This window comes from Crocodylus siamensis, chromosome 2, assembly GCF_052110815.1.
Source record: "Crocodylus siamensis isolate JL-2025a chromosome 2, ASM5211081v1, whole genome shotgun sequence".
Taxonomy (NCBI): Eukaryota; Metazoa; Chordata; order Crocodylia; family Crocodylidae; genus Crocodylus; species Crocodylus siamensis.
The window spans coordinates 287578761-287596257 of NC_143396.1; the positions used below are offsets into that span (position 1 = coordinate 287578761).

Genomic DNA, 17497 nt, shown 5'->3' on the forward strand with positions numbered 1-17497 from the left:
GGAGCTTGAGAACCACTGGCTCTGTTATCCACCTCCCAGAGCCTTTGCCTCTGTAGCGTGGCCGGCACAGCTGTGCCAGCAGAGCCCTCTCGTGGAGACATGTTGTCACTAGCAAGTGGTTTTCCTGCTGGCTTGGCTGCTCCACCTCTCCCAAGAGCACGAGCTGCACTGCCAGGGCCTCTTCTGTTAGCATAGCTGGAGTGGCTGCACTAGCAGGAGAGCATGGTCTTCACATAGCCCTTGAGATAGAGCTCAGCCAGCAGAAAGGTATGGTCCAGCCTTAAGAAATCCACAGGGCGACTCTGGACAGCTATTTGAGGGCGATTGTCATGGATCTGAATGCAGAAGGAAGAACAGGCGGCCTGGAGTTAACTGATGAAGTGGCTGGTAGAAGCGTGGGAAGTGGCAGCGGTGATTATAGGTGCGTACTGTCTGGCTGAGCAAGCAGTCCCTACGTGGAGCGGACTGACAACAAAGTGCCGAAGAACACAGAATAAGAAGATAACACACAGAGAGATGTGCTTTTTGGCTGCTTGCCCGGCTTGCTGAAGCCTTTGATATCACTTAGTTATCTGCCCTGGGCTGCGGCAGGAGCGCTGGCTATTCCCAAGGCTTGGGTTCCTCTTGCCTGCTCTCTTGATCCTTTCTCTGCACTGTGTTCATGGGGCTCTGAGTCACGCTCCTCATTCTGTTTTGTTTTGCACAGGGGAGTGTTTGGGAAGCAAGGATACCAGTGCCAAGGTAAAGTGCTCAGCCCCATGCGCTGTACAGACCGTGCGCCCTCGCAGAGCTGCTTCTCCTGGCAGCCGGGGCACGCAGCCCACACCGTCTCTGACGCTGCTACTCATGCTGCCCGTGAGCCAACCGGGGAGAGGTGCCTTTGCCCTCCAGCGGGCTGTCATGTGTGCATGCATGCACTCATGCAGGTCCACCCCTGCAGCATGCCCCATCCTGCATTCAACTCCGGCAGGGTGGATTTCTGCAGCCACACTGTGCCCCACTGAAGCCATCGGAGCTCCTCCTGTAAGATCAGGGCCCGTGCCACCCCAGCAACATGCTCTTCCATCATGGAAATGCAGTCTCTAGGCCTCTACCAAGCTATACTACTAGGATGGATCCCCCTTCTTCCTCTCTGCCCCCGCCCTTCAACTGTGTTGTTAAACCAGTTGGAGGTAGAGAAATGACTCTGAAGGGAAGTTTTGTGGTATGCCCCAGTATTTCTGCCTAATGCAAAGTAACTGGTTTGCCTGAATGGGAGTACAGATTTATATGAGGGTGGGGGTTTGCATGTAATGAATACACATCAGTTAGTCCTGGCCTTTTCCTTTCCCTTCTGCCTTGGCACTACAGTGCTTTGTAACATGCCTGAGTGGCTTCCTTCATGACTGCTCTCCGAATAAGCCTCATCGAGCAGCTTGGCTTGTCTGAGGCATAGTAGGACATCAGTGTCTTTCTATTAAATTGCATATGAACGGGGATGTTTTCCCATCCAACTTCATCTAAAATAAAGGTTTTGCTTATCAATAAGCCCTGGTGAGTGCCAGCCTGTTTAAGCCACAAGTGGACTTGAATGGAGATCTGTAATACTGTACGTTCACTCATGGGATACACTTGCAAACATCACTTCCTAGTGCTACTTTCCTGGACAGGAGCCACCAACTTAGTAATTTTTGAGGGCGCTGGTATTTCTCTCTGTAGTTCTGATATTTTTATAGGCCTGTGTTTTAAAGACCATCCAGAAAACTTGGTGCCCAAATTCTTAGGGTGATTATCCCTTTGAAAATCACCATCCCAGACTTCCTTTTTTTGTGTATGTTGTTCCATTGCTTGCTAATGATTTACACTTCCAGCTTATTGCCTGATAAATGGAGTCATTGGTCATGTCCAGCATGCTGCTTCTCTTTCCTAGTATGCACCTGTGTTGTACACAAGCGTTGCCACCATCTAATTGTTACAGCTTGCACGTGCCAGAGTAATACTAGCAAGTCTGACAACAAGGTAAAGTTATTTGGACCATAATATTTCTTGAATCAAGGGTGGATGGGGGATAGTGGTTACGGTATAACAGATTTTACTCTTCTGTGATGTCCTGCACCATGTAGATCATGACCTTTCATCCGGTTCCTCCTCTATTAATCCCAGCACTTTGTGTTGCACTAAATGGAAATCCAGGCCTCACTTCAGACTTGTGCCGAAGGCTGCTCCCACTTGACCTAGATGTGAACAAGCATCTGGTTGTTTGGGCTGGGGAGTGGCTGGGTGCAATGCTAGTTGAATCCTTCCCCTGAATGGTGCTGGCTGCAGACAGTGATATGCATTAACCCAGGGGTGGGCAAAATGCAGCCCGGGGGCCGGATGTGGCCTGCCAGGCCATTCTTTCCAGCCCACAGAGCTCCTAAAAAATTTAGAAAATTAATATTTATCTGCCCTGGGCTGCCTGTCATGCGGCCCTCGATGGCTTGCCACAACTCAGTAAGTGGCCTCCGGCCCAAAATAATTACCCAACCCTGCCTTAACCACATTGAGCCATTGTGGCTCCAGGCTTGGGTGGGTCTGTGATACTCATAAGGCATCTTTCCTGAGTATCCACCTCTTCTCATGGTGGTTGGTGCTAGTATTTACACACCTTCACTGTTACAATTGGTACCTTATTTCCAATTTAGATTTCTCTGAGTTGCCATTTTAAGAGGCTCACTGTCATTATTGTGTTAAACTGATACACGCCTATATTGTCCCCTGTTTGGCAAGGAATCATTTTAAAAGCCTAGACCAACAGTAATATCCAACTATGGATTTCCCTTCTATCTTTCTCCATCAGTTCCTTTAGCACTCATTTGTCTCCCCTGGGAAATCATGTGCAACTCTAACCAAGTCATCCATTAAACTTCTGTTTCCTTATGCTTCCTTTGTCTTTATTTTTTCAGTTTGCTTGGTACCGTATTGGGTGAGGAGGTTGCTGTTTTGTACATTGTGTGGCCCATTCCTGAAACTGGATAATATACTTGATCTTGGCCAAAAAAATGTGTCAGTTGAGAACCAAAATTTATGAGGAATGTTACCAGTGGTAAAGTAAAGCTCCACCCTAAATCTGGTGCCTCAGCCAGTTTTCTCCCTTCCAATACATGAAAACAGTGGCTGTCACTTAATTATTTTTTTTACCAGTACTGTTGATTAGTCTATTAAAATGACTAAAGTGGCCAAACAGGGGACAAAATTAGCCAGCACCTTTTAACACTACAACAGTAGTGAATCTCTCCAGAGAGCAATTAAGGGGCAGTAAAAGAGCTAAGCATCTTCAGAAGGAGACAAAGTTCAACAAGCACGACTGACTCCAAAACCCATTGTATCTATTGTTACTAAAACCGTGGATTCACCTCTCAGTAAACTTGAGTGGGCTGTAAACTAGGGCAGTGTTCCTCAGCCGACCCAGCATGTTCCAAAATGGGCTGATTTTGCATTTGTGATCCAAATAATTCACAATGTAAAAGATGATAAAACTCTGCTTATATTTGGGGGGCAGGTGGAGGGATATTTGGGGGGGAGGTAGAGGGAGGCAGAGGCAGGGGACAGAGCGAAACCTGAAAAGTTAGTGATGGTAAGCAGAGGTAGGGAAAGAGAATGAAGAGTTTGGGAGGTCCTGGGAAATTTGATGCTGTTTTTAAAGCAATATAGACGTTTGGTTTAAAAAAAACCACTTGTTTTTGCAAAACAAATTAATTGTTTTTAGTGCGGCTTGATTAGTAGCAAGCAGTCATTTGTTCCTGTAGCAAGCAGTCATTTGTCATTAGCGCTTTTATGTCTTGATGGGTTTGTGATCTGGTCTTAATAAGAATATGAAATCAGCTAACCTGTCCTTTGTAAAATCATCTTTGCTCTACACAAAACGCATGACAAAGTCAACCAATCAGTCTAATTGCATATTAGATTTCAGTCCGGGACCAGGTCCCATCATTCATAAACTTTCAGGGTGGTGGAAGCTGGAGATGGCATTTTCAGAACTGGCCTTTTTCAGAAGGTAGGGTCATCTCTACACCGTTATAGATTAACTGAACCGGAGATACGTAAGGTTTCATGAACAAGAGCTCACTTCATCTGATGCTGCCTTCTGCCTGACTTCAGACTAACATGTTTAACTACCTTTCTCTGGACTTTTTTCATTATTATACTTTTATTTCTACAGTTGTTCAGTTAAGGGTACAACCTCCAAACTAAGGCTTCTGAATGCTGGAAGCTGTAGGAAAAGAAGGGAAGGGAATAGCTCAGTCTGGATAGGCCCAGCGTAAATACTCTTCCCCTTAGCATCTGCTTTCTGCAACTGGGAGCAACAGGATACTAGGTTAACTGGACTGTGGTATAACCCAACACGGCATCTCTTATGTTCTTGAGTTATTGTAATGCCTTAAGTGCGCACACCTGCGTGAATGTGGGTATGTTTATTTCCACTAATTTTTAAACTCAGTTTTATCTTCTTGATCCCTGATTAGGTTTTGGAACAGAGGTTTGGAATCAACATTCCCCATAAGTTCAGCCTGCACAACTACAAAGTGCCGACCTTCTGTGACCATTGTGGGTCTTTGCTCTGGGGGATAATGCGGCAAGGCCTGCAGTGTAAAAGTGAGCAATTTTTACTCTCTTCCTTTGTGTTCTCTCTATAGATTTTTTCTATAGCTAAGTGGCAAATTGAACATCCATGGGTGTGGCTGTATGTATTAGAGAAAGTTATTTAATGAATGTAATAGGAAAGCACTGTCTGAGTCTTTGAAAGGATTCTAACCTGCAAGTTCAACCCAGTTTTCTTTTCACTTGCATGGTTGTAAATATGCACAAATGTTTTTGCAACCTACACTCCTCTTTCCATTTACCTGCGGGCTTTTATTTGACCTATAAGGTAAGGTGGTTAAAAAACAGTAGACAGGAGAAAAATCATCAACGTGTATTCGGTACTGTGGCTTTCTATTGCTCAGTTGATTGACAGCAAAGCTTCCACCAGCATTCTCTTTTGGATTAATGATCAGTGTTTTCAATCCATTTAGGTAGCAAATGATTGTTTCTATGTGTCTTCGCATCCTTTAATGCTTTGTGGGTGGGCCCGTAGGCTTGTGTGTTGTGTGCATGTCTGCATGGTGTGTGAGAGAGAGAGAGAGGAGATGTTGACCTTTCCCTGTTGCATATACCTTCAACTAATTAATTGTAAAGCATTGTTGAGGTGTGTTGCCAATTCTCTCTCTGGCACATCCTGGTTGTACCTGCTGGCTTAGCTACAAAGAAATCTGTCCTTATTGTAACCACCAATCTTTCCCCTGCAAACAAATAGGCATTCTGGCAATGTGGCACCCTCATGGGGAGCCTGGAACATAATTGCCCGATTGCCATAGCTTTGTTCCCTGTATAAGTCTACATCTGCTTCTTTGGGGGTCAGTAGTAAAGCTTCCTTTAGCTTCAGTGCCAAAGGATCATACATGCTCAAGCAAGGTCCTTTATTCCAACTCATTTTTCGGCGGGAGAATCTCGAGACTTCCTCCCTGGATGTTGTTCTGATCCTTCCCTTTCCTCCCCACAGTATGTAAAATGAATGTGCACATAAGATGCCAAGCAAACGTCGCACCCAACTGTGGGGTGAATGCAGCAGAACTGGCTAAAACCTTGGCGTGCATGGGGCTGCAGCCAGGAAATATTTCTCCAAATTCGGTGAGACTTTGCTTCTTTCTTTGCAAGTGTTTGCTGCCAAGCCGTGTGCATGAGCACAGGAGGGGTTAAAGGCTTTGGCTCGAAGGGGAGGTGTTGGGTGGAAGAAGCAGAGGCCAGCCGTTCTCTGACAGCCAAGCCAATGCCTCACCTGAAGAACAGATGTTCATTTTCTAAGTTTGGCTTGACAGTGTGATAGGGTGGCCAAACTGGAGGCCTGGCTCTCTGCTTGAGTTTCACGCCAGCATACCTCTTGGTGAAGGTGAGGGCAAACCAAGGCCCAGCGTCTAGTGGGTCAGCGCAGTTTGGGGAAGTCCAGTCAGCGAAGCAGGGGAGCAGTCTGGTGTAGTGGGTAGTGTATTAGGCTGTAACTCGGAGACCTGGGGTCTCTTTCCAGCTCTGCCACTGCTTCTCTCTGTGGTCTTTGGCAAGTCATGTATGTCCCAGTTCCTTTACCTCTGCAAGACTGAGTGTCTTGAGAGAGAGAGAGAGTTGAAGAGGGCTATGTAACAGCTGTGTGGCATTACTCATTGTAGTGGTCTGGGGAAAACAGCAGCTAAAGCTACAGCAGAACTCAGAGCTCTGTCCTTTCAACCCATGCTGATGAAAAGTGAATTGATGGATTTAAAGCAGCCTTCACGTTTATTAGACCGTTAAAAATGTCAAATAACAAATGCCATGAGTTAAAGGGTTTGCAGTTTTTTTAAGAGGATAAGAGTGGACACTTGGGTAACCTATCATTGGGTTGCTTCAGGTTTACAATTCCTAAATATTTGGTCCAAAAATAAGAAGGAAAATATATCTATTTGCTGTGGCCAAAAGAAAAAGAGAAGAAAAATGACAAGGTGCATTATATTTCAACATATAAAGTGATTACCTGCGTATTAGCAAAAGCCATGAAACCAACTTAATCATCATGTAGGGCAGTGTCACAGGGTGGGGTCCTCAAGGATGACCGTGTTACCTCTAGGGCCCCTTGACCGTGTCAATACAGACTGCTGGGCACCCTCTATTCTTGCACACCATGTCTTGATGTAATGGTAATGTGTAGGGAGGCTGCCTTTAAGCCTACTTTAGCACGGTCCTGATGGACTTCCCTAAACCCGTTTCAAAATAGATGTCCCAGGACACCCCAGCCTTAAGGGCTATGTGCATGGCTCCAACCGCCCCTTTACCACACCCCAAGCCTTGCAGATGGCATTGACATTGTCTGGCCTAGGCCTTGCTGGGATTTGGCCCCCTTGTCCTATCTGAGCTCTCCGCAGCCCTGTCTCTGTGCCCCTAGTGCCACACCCTCTCTGGTGCCGGGGTCTATGCTCTCCCAAATACCGTGCCTTTCTCTGGCGATGGGGTCTCTGCGCCCCTTCTCTGGCGCCGGGGTCCCCACGCTGCAGTGGGCCCCCAGTGAGGCCTCCTCCTTCCCCAAATAGCCTTCCCAGAAGCCAGACTCGCCCTCAGGCCGCTTCCCCTAGCTCCCTCTAGGAAGGCTCCTTCCCAGTTGGCCGCTGGCAGCGAACTGCCTCCCTGGCCTCAGCCTTGGGGTTTATATATGAGCCAGGCCCTGCCCCTTCCGGTCAGCTGACTGCTGGCAGGTGTGTTCTGGTTGCCCTGGTAACCAGCAGCTGGGACTCTGCTCTACCCCCAGCAGTTTCAACCCTTAAAGGAGCAGGGCACCCAAGTGCTCTGCGACAGGCAGAAGTAAGAAACAAAGATGGACGAAAAAGGAGCAGAGAAGGAGTGAGTTTCTGCCTCTTCTCCTCGGCAGCTTGCTCCATTGCTGTATCTTGTTTTTTCCAGTTCTTACAGCTGTGCTTTACATTAGCTGGGAATCTGGTCCATTTATTCTCTGAGCTACACAGAGGCAGACATAGATACGGCAACCACCCTGAAAGCCAGTGTGCTGGCAACTTGCTACTTGTATAATCTTTCCAGCATAAGTGTGGGAAACCAGAAAAAATACTGGCAGCCTCGTCTGTCACAGGCTTTCCTAATTGCTTATGAGCCGAGGGCTATGATTAAGGCTGATTAAGTTATCAGACTGTTGTGAGCTTAACTGTTGTTAGGGGTTTTGGGAGCTGTTCCAGCTGGTTTTGTTTCATTGTGCACGCCTGGAGTTTCCATTCCCACAGCCCTGGCGTCGGGTCGGCTCCTACCCAGCAGATGCAGCTTGTGCTTTGCCATGAAACAGTCGCAAGGTGGAGCTCCAGAAATCTGTATGACTTGGCTCAGGCTGATGAAATGAGTAAGGGTTTTAGTATGTGAAGTACACACCAACATCTGTAAAACCATAAACAGAAAGCACGTGGCAGTGACTAGAGCTTGCTGTTGCACAAGTGATGGTTATAGCAATGCATGTTAATACAACTGGAATCCTTCCAGCCTGACTAACCCCATCTCCTTCTATGACAAGGTGATGGGCTTTGTGGAGAGGAAGAGTAGATGTGAGATGTCTTGACTTTAGCAAGGGTGTAGGTTGTAGCTGTGTTGGTCTAGGGGCATAGGCAGACAAGGTTCTGTGGGTAAATCTGATCTCTTTTATTAGACCAACTAAAATAGTTGGAAAAATTCTTCTTTGCAGTCTACATTTTCACTGACTGGCTTTCTTGCATGCCTACCGGCTTCTGGCTTCTTTACGATTCCATCCAGGAAGAGCACAGACCAACTTCAGACACTTCCTCAGCCTGGTGAAGGGTATATGTACCTGAAAGCTTGCAAAGAAGAGTTTTTTCCAACTGTTTGAGTTGGTCTAATAAAAGAGATCAGATTTACCTAAAGAACCTTGTCTGCCTTTTGACTTTAGCAAGGCTTTTGATACCATCTCCTGTGACATTCTTATTAGCAGGGATCTGGGTTTTCCATTTCCCATGGAAGAACAGAGTAAAATGTTGATTTCCCCCCCCCAACACAGTAAAATGTGGATTTCCTCCCTTAGCAGAAAAACCCATGGATTTTTCAGTTTTGCAGCGAGCTGTCTGCAGGGTGGCAGAGTCCCAGCCTGCAAGGGGCTATGGGAGAGGGAGGAGGGTGGTCAGGCCAGGGGCACCATATGTATGTGCATGCACATAGCCACGAGGCAGCCTGGAGAGCAGCTCCTACAGGTAAGTTGAGGGGGGGAGTTGGGCAGGGCTGCAGTGACTGCCTAGCTGGGTGGAGTGTGGGGCATGGGACCTGGGCCCACAATGTGCATCCGTGGGGCCCTGGTGGGGAGTGGGACGGAGCCGCATACAGCTCATCTAGGGGGTAGAGCCAGCTCCCCACCACTGCGCACACTCCCGTGACCCACATCCCCTAGATCTGTGTGTGGGGCAGAGGCGGTAGTGCAGGGTTGTGCCCCTTACTGCTGCCTCACATACAGGGGATGTGCAGGGGATGGGCATAATGCACTTAGCAGACTTACAGATGACACCAAGATGGCTAGAGATGTTGACACTTTGGAGGGTGGTATTCAAGTTCAGAATAACCTTGAGAAACTGGAGAAATAATCTGCAATGTAATAAAATGAATTGGTCACAGTGGGCCATAAGCTGAATAGGACCTCAGAGCATGCTCTTGTTGCCATAAAGGCCAGTAGCAGACTGGGTTGTATTAACACGAGTATCACTTCCAAGTTAAGAGAAGTGATTCTCTTGCTGTATTCAGCACTGATGAGGCCTCTGGAGTACCATGTCCAGTTTTGGGTACCGCACTTCAAGAAGGATGGGGACAAATTGGAACGCGTTCAGCAGAGAGCGCCAAAAAATTATTAGAGCCTGATAAATGTGATTTACAAAAAAAAAGGTTGCAAAGACTGGGAGTATTAGTTTGGCAAGGAGAAGACAGAATGGAGAGTTGATAATCATCCTTGGGTTTCTTAAGGGTGGTTATAAAGAGGTTGGTGACAGGGCTGCAGGGGACAGGACAAGGAGCAAGGGTCTTAGACTGCAGCAAGGGAAATGGAGGTTGGAGATTAGGAAGAATACTTTTTTCCTGTGTGGGTGGTTAAACTTTGGAAATTTGACCAGACAACCAGAAAGGTTGTCCAGTGCCCATCCTAGGGAGTTTTTAAGAGCAGATTAAACAAACTCTTGCTGAGGACGGTTTAGATAGGGATCATCCTGCTTGTAGGAGTGGACTGAACTAGATGATCTCCTGATGTCCCTTCCAGCCTTAATTTTCCTATGATTTTAAAGAGACATGATCAAAAAGGGTCTAACGCAGAGGCGGGCAATTATTTTGGGTGGAGGGCCGCTTACTGAGTTTTGGCAAGCCATCAAGGGCCACATGACAGGTAGTCAGGGGCAGCTAAGTATTAATTTTCTAAATTTTTTAGATGCCCTGTGGGCCAGATAGAATGGCCTGGTGGGCCACATCTGGCCAGCGGGCCGCATTTTGCCCATCCCTGGTCTAACGGATAAGGTAACTTGATGCTCGATGGAAGTAGTTAGAAGTATGGAAGGAGACAGAGGAGTGGATGTGACTAAGCCCAGATCTTTTGGACTCGATACCACAGTACTGTTCAGACCGTGAAGTACGAGGGAGCCATTTTGATTCACGTTCCTATAAATTCTCAGTGATCTAGGTAGGAGACTCCCGGGTTGCCTCAGTGAGCTTTCCCCTTTGGAAAGGCAGGGGAGCAAGCATGGCTCTTGCATTTGGGCTAATTGCGAAAACGAAGATCAAATACCCAGAGCAAGATTTGTTCATGTGCGTTTTTTATGGCTGGATGAGGCGAAGCGGGCTTGTCTTGTGCACAGCCTATAGTGGTGGTGTGCCCAATGCCTTTTTCACACTGGCCCCTGTGCGATGCATCTATATAGAGCATGCGTACCCAGGTGGGGAATTGGGTGTTTCAGAGGCGACATACAGTTCCTAGGCAAACTAAGAATGACTTTTCTTTGCAGAAATTGGTGTCCAGGCCCACACTGAAGCACCATGGAAAGGAAAGTAAAAGAGAGAGTAAAAACAAGAGCCAAAGTTCCACTTGCAGAATTGGGATCAAAGATTTGACCTTTCTCCGAGTACTGGGGAAGGGCAGCTTTGGGAAGGTGAGTGTCCTTCCTGGCTCTTCTGGGAATGGGGTGCCTCCCTTAGACACATGGCCTCTGCTCTAAGGACTTGGCTGGAGGCCAGTACGGGCTCCAAATGAAGAACATCACTGAGCATCAGGTTGGTTGCCCATGTGGTACACAGAAAGGCCACCTCCTGTGGCCAGGGGAATGAAAAACCACCCATGAACTGGACCATTGGTCTAACAGCAAAGGCAAGCAACCCCAGCCAAGAGAGCAATGACTGCCTGCAAGGGAGCATCTCCAAATTTGTATGCAAATAAATGATCCCTTTTTTCCTTGAGGAAGTAAAACATCTCTGGTAAAGGAAGCAAAGTCTTAATCTTCACGTGAAGCACGCACATGCCTTTTTTTCCTTCAAGCCATTGTGTAAGTGGTGCTTTCAAAACATCACCTCCCATAAGGCCAGGCTGTAACTGTGCGGCAAGGTGAGATAAAAGGCATTGCTGTGTGTGTGTGTGTGTGTGTGTGTGTGTGTGTGTGTGGAGCACGCATTTGCATGCTCATGCTGGTACAGGAACCTAGCAAGTTTCCATTTGCCGAGCCTAGGTGTAGTTTGGCCTTATCCTACCTCTGACACCTCGGGCTGACTGCTGCTGGCATCCGGGTGCACAGTAGATGTCCACACTAATGGCACCGTACATCCTGAGAGGGCAGCCTCACCGATTGTATAGCACATCCCAACATACTATGAAGATATGCTGCTGCTTGTCTAACTGGAGGTGGTACAGAAGAGGCCACTATATCCTTTCAGCTGCAGCATAGGGAGAAAGATCAGATTTAGCCCATGTGTGATTTATTCTCCTGGTTACTATAGGTAATGCTTGCCAAAATAAAGGAGACCAGCCAGCTGTATGCAGTGAAAGTGCTGAAGAAAGACGTCATTCTGCAGGACGACGACGTGGAGTGTACCATGACGGAGAAACGCATCCTGTCATTGGCAAGGAACCACCCATTCCTCACCCAGCTTTACTGCTGCTTCCAAACCCCGGTATGTGCAGCCTGGCCTCCGCCACCTCCGCCATAGGCTGCTCTAATGCTTTTGGAGGTTTCCCCTTCACTACCAAAGTATCCATGTATGTATGCACTCTCTTAAAACATGCTGTAGGCTTTGAGACAGGAAATACAGCAGACAGGAATGAGGGCAGGGCAGTCATTCTAGCCAGATCCCCCTCCCCAGTATCAGCATTGCAAACTTCTGAATCTTTTCACCAAAACTCAGCAACAGCAAGGCAGGCTGTGCTACCCTTCATGGAAGCAGTGTCCATGGCTAAAAAATGACGTTAGGTTTATCCCCGATCTAATTGTCCTGGGATTTGACAGGTCCAGGACAGGATTTATCCATTGCATATGCAATTAACAGGATGGCTCATGTTGCATCGGTGGGGGGGAGTGCTATGTCATAGAAAAATGGGCTCCTACCCAGACTCTGTAGGCTCCCAGAATAAAAAGCTTTGCCCTAAAACCCAAGGTCTGTTTCTAGCCTTTGTCATTTAGGGCTGAAAGCAGACATTGGGTTTCTTCCCTCCCCCCGCCCCCCAAAGACTTTTATCCGTTTTTCCACTTTAAGAACCTGTGAAGCACTGAGAAAAGACTTCTGCTCATCCAAGTTAATTGCCATTCAAGTTGCATGTGTAAAGGTTTTCCCGAGGTCTGTTTTTAGCTTGGCCTGATTAGATGTACTCTGTTGTCCTGGAAAGCTTTCCCTTGATTTTAATGTTATGTGAATCTCCCCTGAATGAGCTGGACTAACCTGTTTGTGGAGTTCCCAAGCACCTTCCTTCCCTGGAGCTCTTCCAAACCAGGACAGCTCCTCTCTAGCTGTTATTAGTCTGTCTTCCACTGAAAGCCAAGGGATCCTGCCACCTTCTCAGAAGGAAACCGAAGAAATTGTCTTTTAATCATATTTCTTTGCTGCTTTTGGTGAATCCCTAGAAACTCTAGCCCTCAAGAACAGTCCTTTGGGGGAAGAGTGTATCCGGGCAGCACTCGGATGCACACATTTCTGTTCTTTATGGAGTGGTGCATCCAGCAGCTTCAAACCAAGCCAGCCTGGGGTGGGGCCCCTGGGTGCTACTGCTCCATAGTGGAGGAGAAGCCTTTAATAGAGCTTACATGGGCCATGAAAACAAGATTCAAGCTGCAGCCCTAGTAAAAACCCAGGGACCTTGGATGAAATCTCCCTTTGCTTCATATCATCAAGGCATATGCACCTGCAGCAAGGGGTCTCAGGCTTGAAGGAGCCATGGGCTGAAATAAGGCAGCTGGGTCCAAATGTGGCTTGCTGCTCGTAACCCGACTGCCACTCCCCGCTGCCCTCTGCCACCCCAGGCCTCCCTGCTCTGTGCAGAGGGCTGCTCTCCCTACTGCAGCCACCCTGGCTGCCGCTGCTGCTTATTCCTTTCCACCAATTCCTGTTGCCACCGACTGATGCAAGCAACACATGTGAGGGTGAAAGGGCCTGTGGCTGCAGTAACAGTGCGGTGGGGATGGGGGTCCAAAAAAAAGTAGAGCAGGCTAGCAAGTGGGGGGCTCAGGTGGCAGGGATGTGGGAGGGGAGAGGACACTTCTGGGTCCGTGCCAGGTCCCCTGTCACCCACCCCTGCTGATGCTGTTGTGCCCTAAGCTGAATGCAGTCACTTGACAGGTTGGATCAGGCTGAATCGAGCCTCTGTGCTAAAGGTCCCATCTTGCAAGAGGATCCATCTTGCTGATGGATCCTCTGCAGAAGTGGTGCTCAAACCTCTGGCCCCATTGCCCAGAAGAGTGGTGTGGGGGCCAGTTCATGGACCCAATCCATTGGTTGTTGCGTGGGGTCAGCCCACGTGTGTTATCCAATATGCTGGCCTGGTTGTATCTGCTGGCCCGATTTCTCATGCCAGGCTGACCACATGCTGGCACATAATAGCACACGGGGCCATGTCATTCATCCTGTTGGGGAGCCATGGCAGTGTTAATTGCTGTGCCCCTGCTGCCAGATTTCTGGGCTTGTGAAGAGACGCATGGGCTGGATGACATGGCCTCATGGGCTAGATCTGGTCTGCAAACCACAGTCTGAAACAAGATCAGCTCCAAAACAGGATCAGAAGTGGCTGAAAACATTAGTTCTTTGAGCGCAGATCCAGTGTAACAACACTTTCTGCCTCTCTGATGGACATGGCTAATCCTGATTCATGGTCCTCAGGCCAAGTTATGGCCAACTTTAATCCCAGCCCACTAGATTTAAGCTGTTGAGAGCATGGTTGGGTCCATTCCCTGCAGCAGGGACAAAATCCCTTAGCATTGTGTTGTGTACGAGGGGAGTTCATTCCTTTGCAGAGGATGCTAAGGTCTTTAAAGATGAATTTGAATGGGACTAAAGGGATGTAGGGGTTTGTGCCAGTGCCCTGTGGAGGGGTTAAGTACCTTCTCTGTTCGCCTTGCTGCTTCTTATGAAGTGACATGAATAAAGCTGTGTTTGTTTAGAATGACATCATTCGTTATTCAGAAAAGATTTGTTCACTGATGAACATAGTCCATATTTAGGGCTTGTACATGGGTACTGAGTTATCAGTAATAATGCTTCTGAAGGGTCCAGTTCAGTTTCCAGTCATGAACTGGCCTTGACTCACCCTCAAGCTAATCTTCTTATGATGTAAAAAAGCATGTTCTTGCCACTAGGTGGCAAGCGTGGCAAGCGTGTCCTCCAAGTCATGGTTAGTCACGTGTCCTGTCGGGAAATAACTACAGGGGAAAAACCCTGCATGGTAGGCTCCCTGCCTGCTTCCTGCATGTTGTAGTTCCCCCAGGCTGATGGAAGTGGGGTGGCTTTTCTAAATTTAATCTCCAAATTCATTTCATATATGTTTGGGAGATGGGGAAAAAGCCTTGGTCTTCTTTTCATTGGGTGGGTTTCAGTGGGTGTTGAGACTTTGCCCTATGTGGATGACTGCTCTTCAGAGCTCACCCTTCATGCCAGTATTGCTGATGCTGGTCACATTTTTTTTTAATCTTTATGTAATGAGCACTTGTAGGTGAAACTCATCCACTTACCTTTCCTGTTTGAACCTTTTTGTAGAACAAAGGTGGCCAGACTTCCTAATCCTTCAAGCTGTTGATGCAGCTGAAAGCTTCAGGGCATAAAACAGATTCTGGAGTCAGTGATTTAGACACAGCGCCCTGGCTCAAATACTAATTTGGTGTTAAACTGTTTTCTCAAAGAGTCGCATTTACACCACCCAGGAGCTACGTGTAGCTCATCAACCACAGTTTGTCCATCTTTCCTATAGGACATTGTAGGAGATTATCCCCCAGCTTTGGTAACCATCCTAGAGTAAGTTGACTGGTCCTGTAGCTGGCCTGGAGGTAATCATATAGGACATCAGAGGGTGCTAGCTCCTAGGGTTTGTGATCCCTAAAGAATATTCATGTTTCTGTGCTGATTTATAGTGTCCGGTCATTAGATACCACAGCAGTGGGCCCAGTATAAGGAAGAATGAGACAGAGTGTACCTGAAGGATTCGACAGTGATTTATTACAACTGGCTTTTTCATCCTGGCATATTTTTATAAATACTTTTGCCCTAACCAGGACCTCAGAGGCTGAGAACCATTCTTCTTGTAAAGAGAGTTGATTTTAATTCTTGACTCTGACTCCTGCGCTTAGGAACAAACAGAGACTGAAGAGATCTCCTCCCCATGTAAACAGCCTTAAATGGAAATGCAAAAATGTCGAACTCTTGGTTCAGAGATGATACCTTTTATTAGACCAGTGGAAAAATTGCAAAAAAAAATCATCTTTTTCTTTCCCTGAGCCTGATGAATGGCATGTGAGTCCAAAAACTTATAGAAAAAGATATTTGGGCTCACACACCATTCATCAGGCTCAGGGAAAGTTAAAGATGGTAAAAAGTCCCCATAAGTAGAAAATAAATTTTAACTTTTCCTGAGCCTGGTAAAGGGCACGTGAGCCTGAAAGCTTGCAGAAATAGATATGTTTTTTGCAATTTCTCAGTTGGTGTAATAAAACGTATCATCTCTAAACCAAGAGTTTTAGATTTTTGCATTTCTTTTTGTCTCATACCAACATGGCTACCAAATACATAGCCTTAAATGGAGCACTTAACCCCTGCTAGGTTTTGCTTCCACTGCCTTCATGCCTGCCCCCAAATGACCACAGGATGGCTTTGCTGGACTGTCCTTAAGAGAAGTTTATTTCAGGCACTGTCCTCATTAGCAGGCCTGCGAATCTGGTTACCCATGGATTGATGTTCTCTGAATCTGTGGCCTGTGCTGCTGAAACAAAGAACCTTGCACCTGCCGTTCCATAAATAACGAGATGCGAGATCTTGGCAACAGAGCTTGGCTTTCTTTTACGTGCACCCTTCTCAAATCATGGCAGCACATAATGTTGGAGCCAAGGGAATTCAGGAATTCCAGAAATGCTAATCACAGAATTGGTGCCATTTTGAAAAGCCAGGGGATAGACTTCTGTCCCCTTCAAAGATACCAATTTAGTCGTACCACTAAAATGACTAAACAGAGTGGGAAATTTACCTCTGCCTTTGCTGGCTCCCATAGTATTTGAAATGGTTTGTCCAAGTTAACATGACTGCCATGTTACAGTCTCCCATGTGTTTAAGCAGATAGGACTGTACTCAACCTGTGTGACTTACTAAATGTATTAAAGCAAGTGTTGCCAATCTGCAGCCTGTGTGCCACAAGGGACACGGTTAACCCCAGTGCGGCACGTGGCACACCAGGGAGGGGGCAGGCAGCACAGTGGCAGATGAAGCAGGGAGCAGAAAACAGCAGCAGATTGGACAAGGAGCATCAGGCAGGAAGCAGAAAATAAAGCAGAAGATCAAGCAGGAAGCACAGGGAAGGGAGCCAAAAGCAGAGCAACCAATTGGGCAGGGGAAGAGGATCAGTGTGGCAGTTGGGGAGAATGCAGGGCTAATTTGTAGTATGCCTGCCAAAAAGGTTGGTCTCCAGTGTATTAGAGGGTTGAGGGTTTTTTCAGATATCTGTTGATCCTCTGGATGATGATGTAGGCATAAGAAGTCTAGTCGGGTGCCTGATGAATCCACTTGTGGCTGACAAGCCCAGTTGGAGAATGACACAGCTTGTTACAAGTTTCACAAATCCACGTGCTGTTTGAGTTGGAGTCCAAGTTTATAGCTCGCTGCTTCCTTCTTTCTCGCGTTGCTTCCATCCTCTAGATCAAAGCTGCTTCATGTTGAGCTCCACCCTGCGCCAGATGCTCCCTCCAGATTGGATGGAATCCTGCATGCTCCTCCCAGCTTTCTACATTCATGTGGAATGACCTCAAAGCATTTTTGCACACATCATGGTACTGCTGTAAAGGGCGACCCCACTTTCTCGAGCTCTCTTGAATCTCACTGTACAAAATATTCTTGGGAATACTGTCTCCTATTCTCCTGACAAGACTGAGCCATCACAACCTCCTCTTCTTGATCTGCAGTCTCTGAGTGTGTCAGTCCTGCATGCTCTAGCACCTCTGTCTTTGGCATTTTGTCTTCCCACTTTATTTTGAGGATCTTGTGCAGGCATCTCATGAGGAAGCTGTTCAGTCCCCTAATGTGCCTAGCATATGTGACGTCCACATTTTTGAACCAAATGGCCCAGCTGCCTGCGGTGTGTTTGGGATTGAGAGTATGGTTGAGGGTAGAAAGGTAAGAAAGGTTTATTGATTTAACAAAATACAACTACGCTTAGTATATGAAGACGGATAACGAGAGACAATAATAACTCACGTCGGCAACTTGT

At 47.2% G+C, this 17497-nt stretch overlaps 1 protein-coding gene across 1 annotated transcript in view; it reads left to right on the top strand.

The window, feature by feature from the left end:
- PRKCH (protein kinase C eta) overlaps positions 1 to 17497 on the top strand; it is a 173780-nt gene that overhangs the window by 83594 nt on the left and 72689 nt on the right. Inside the window, exons 4-9 of the mRNA XM_090034319.1 lie at positions 707 to 741; positions 1910 to 1998; positions 4485 to 4614; positions 5561 to 5688; positions 10566 to 10709; positions 11548 to 11721. Of these exons, the coding sequence (XP_089890445.1) occupies positions 707 to 741; positions 1910 to 1998; positions 4485 to 4614; positions 5561 to 5688; positions 10566 to 10709; positions 11548 to 11721 (700 nt within the window). The remainder of the gene's footprint in view (positions 1 to 706; positions 742 to 1909; positions 1999 to 4484; positions 4615 to 5560; positions 5689 to 10565; positions 10710 to 11547; positions 11722 to 17497) is intronic.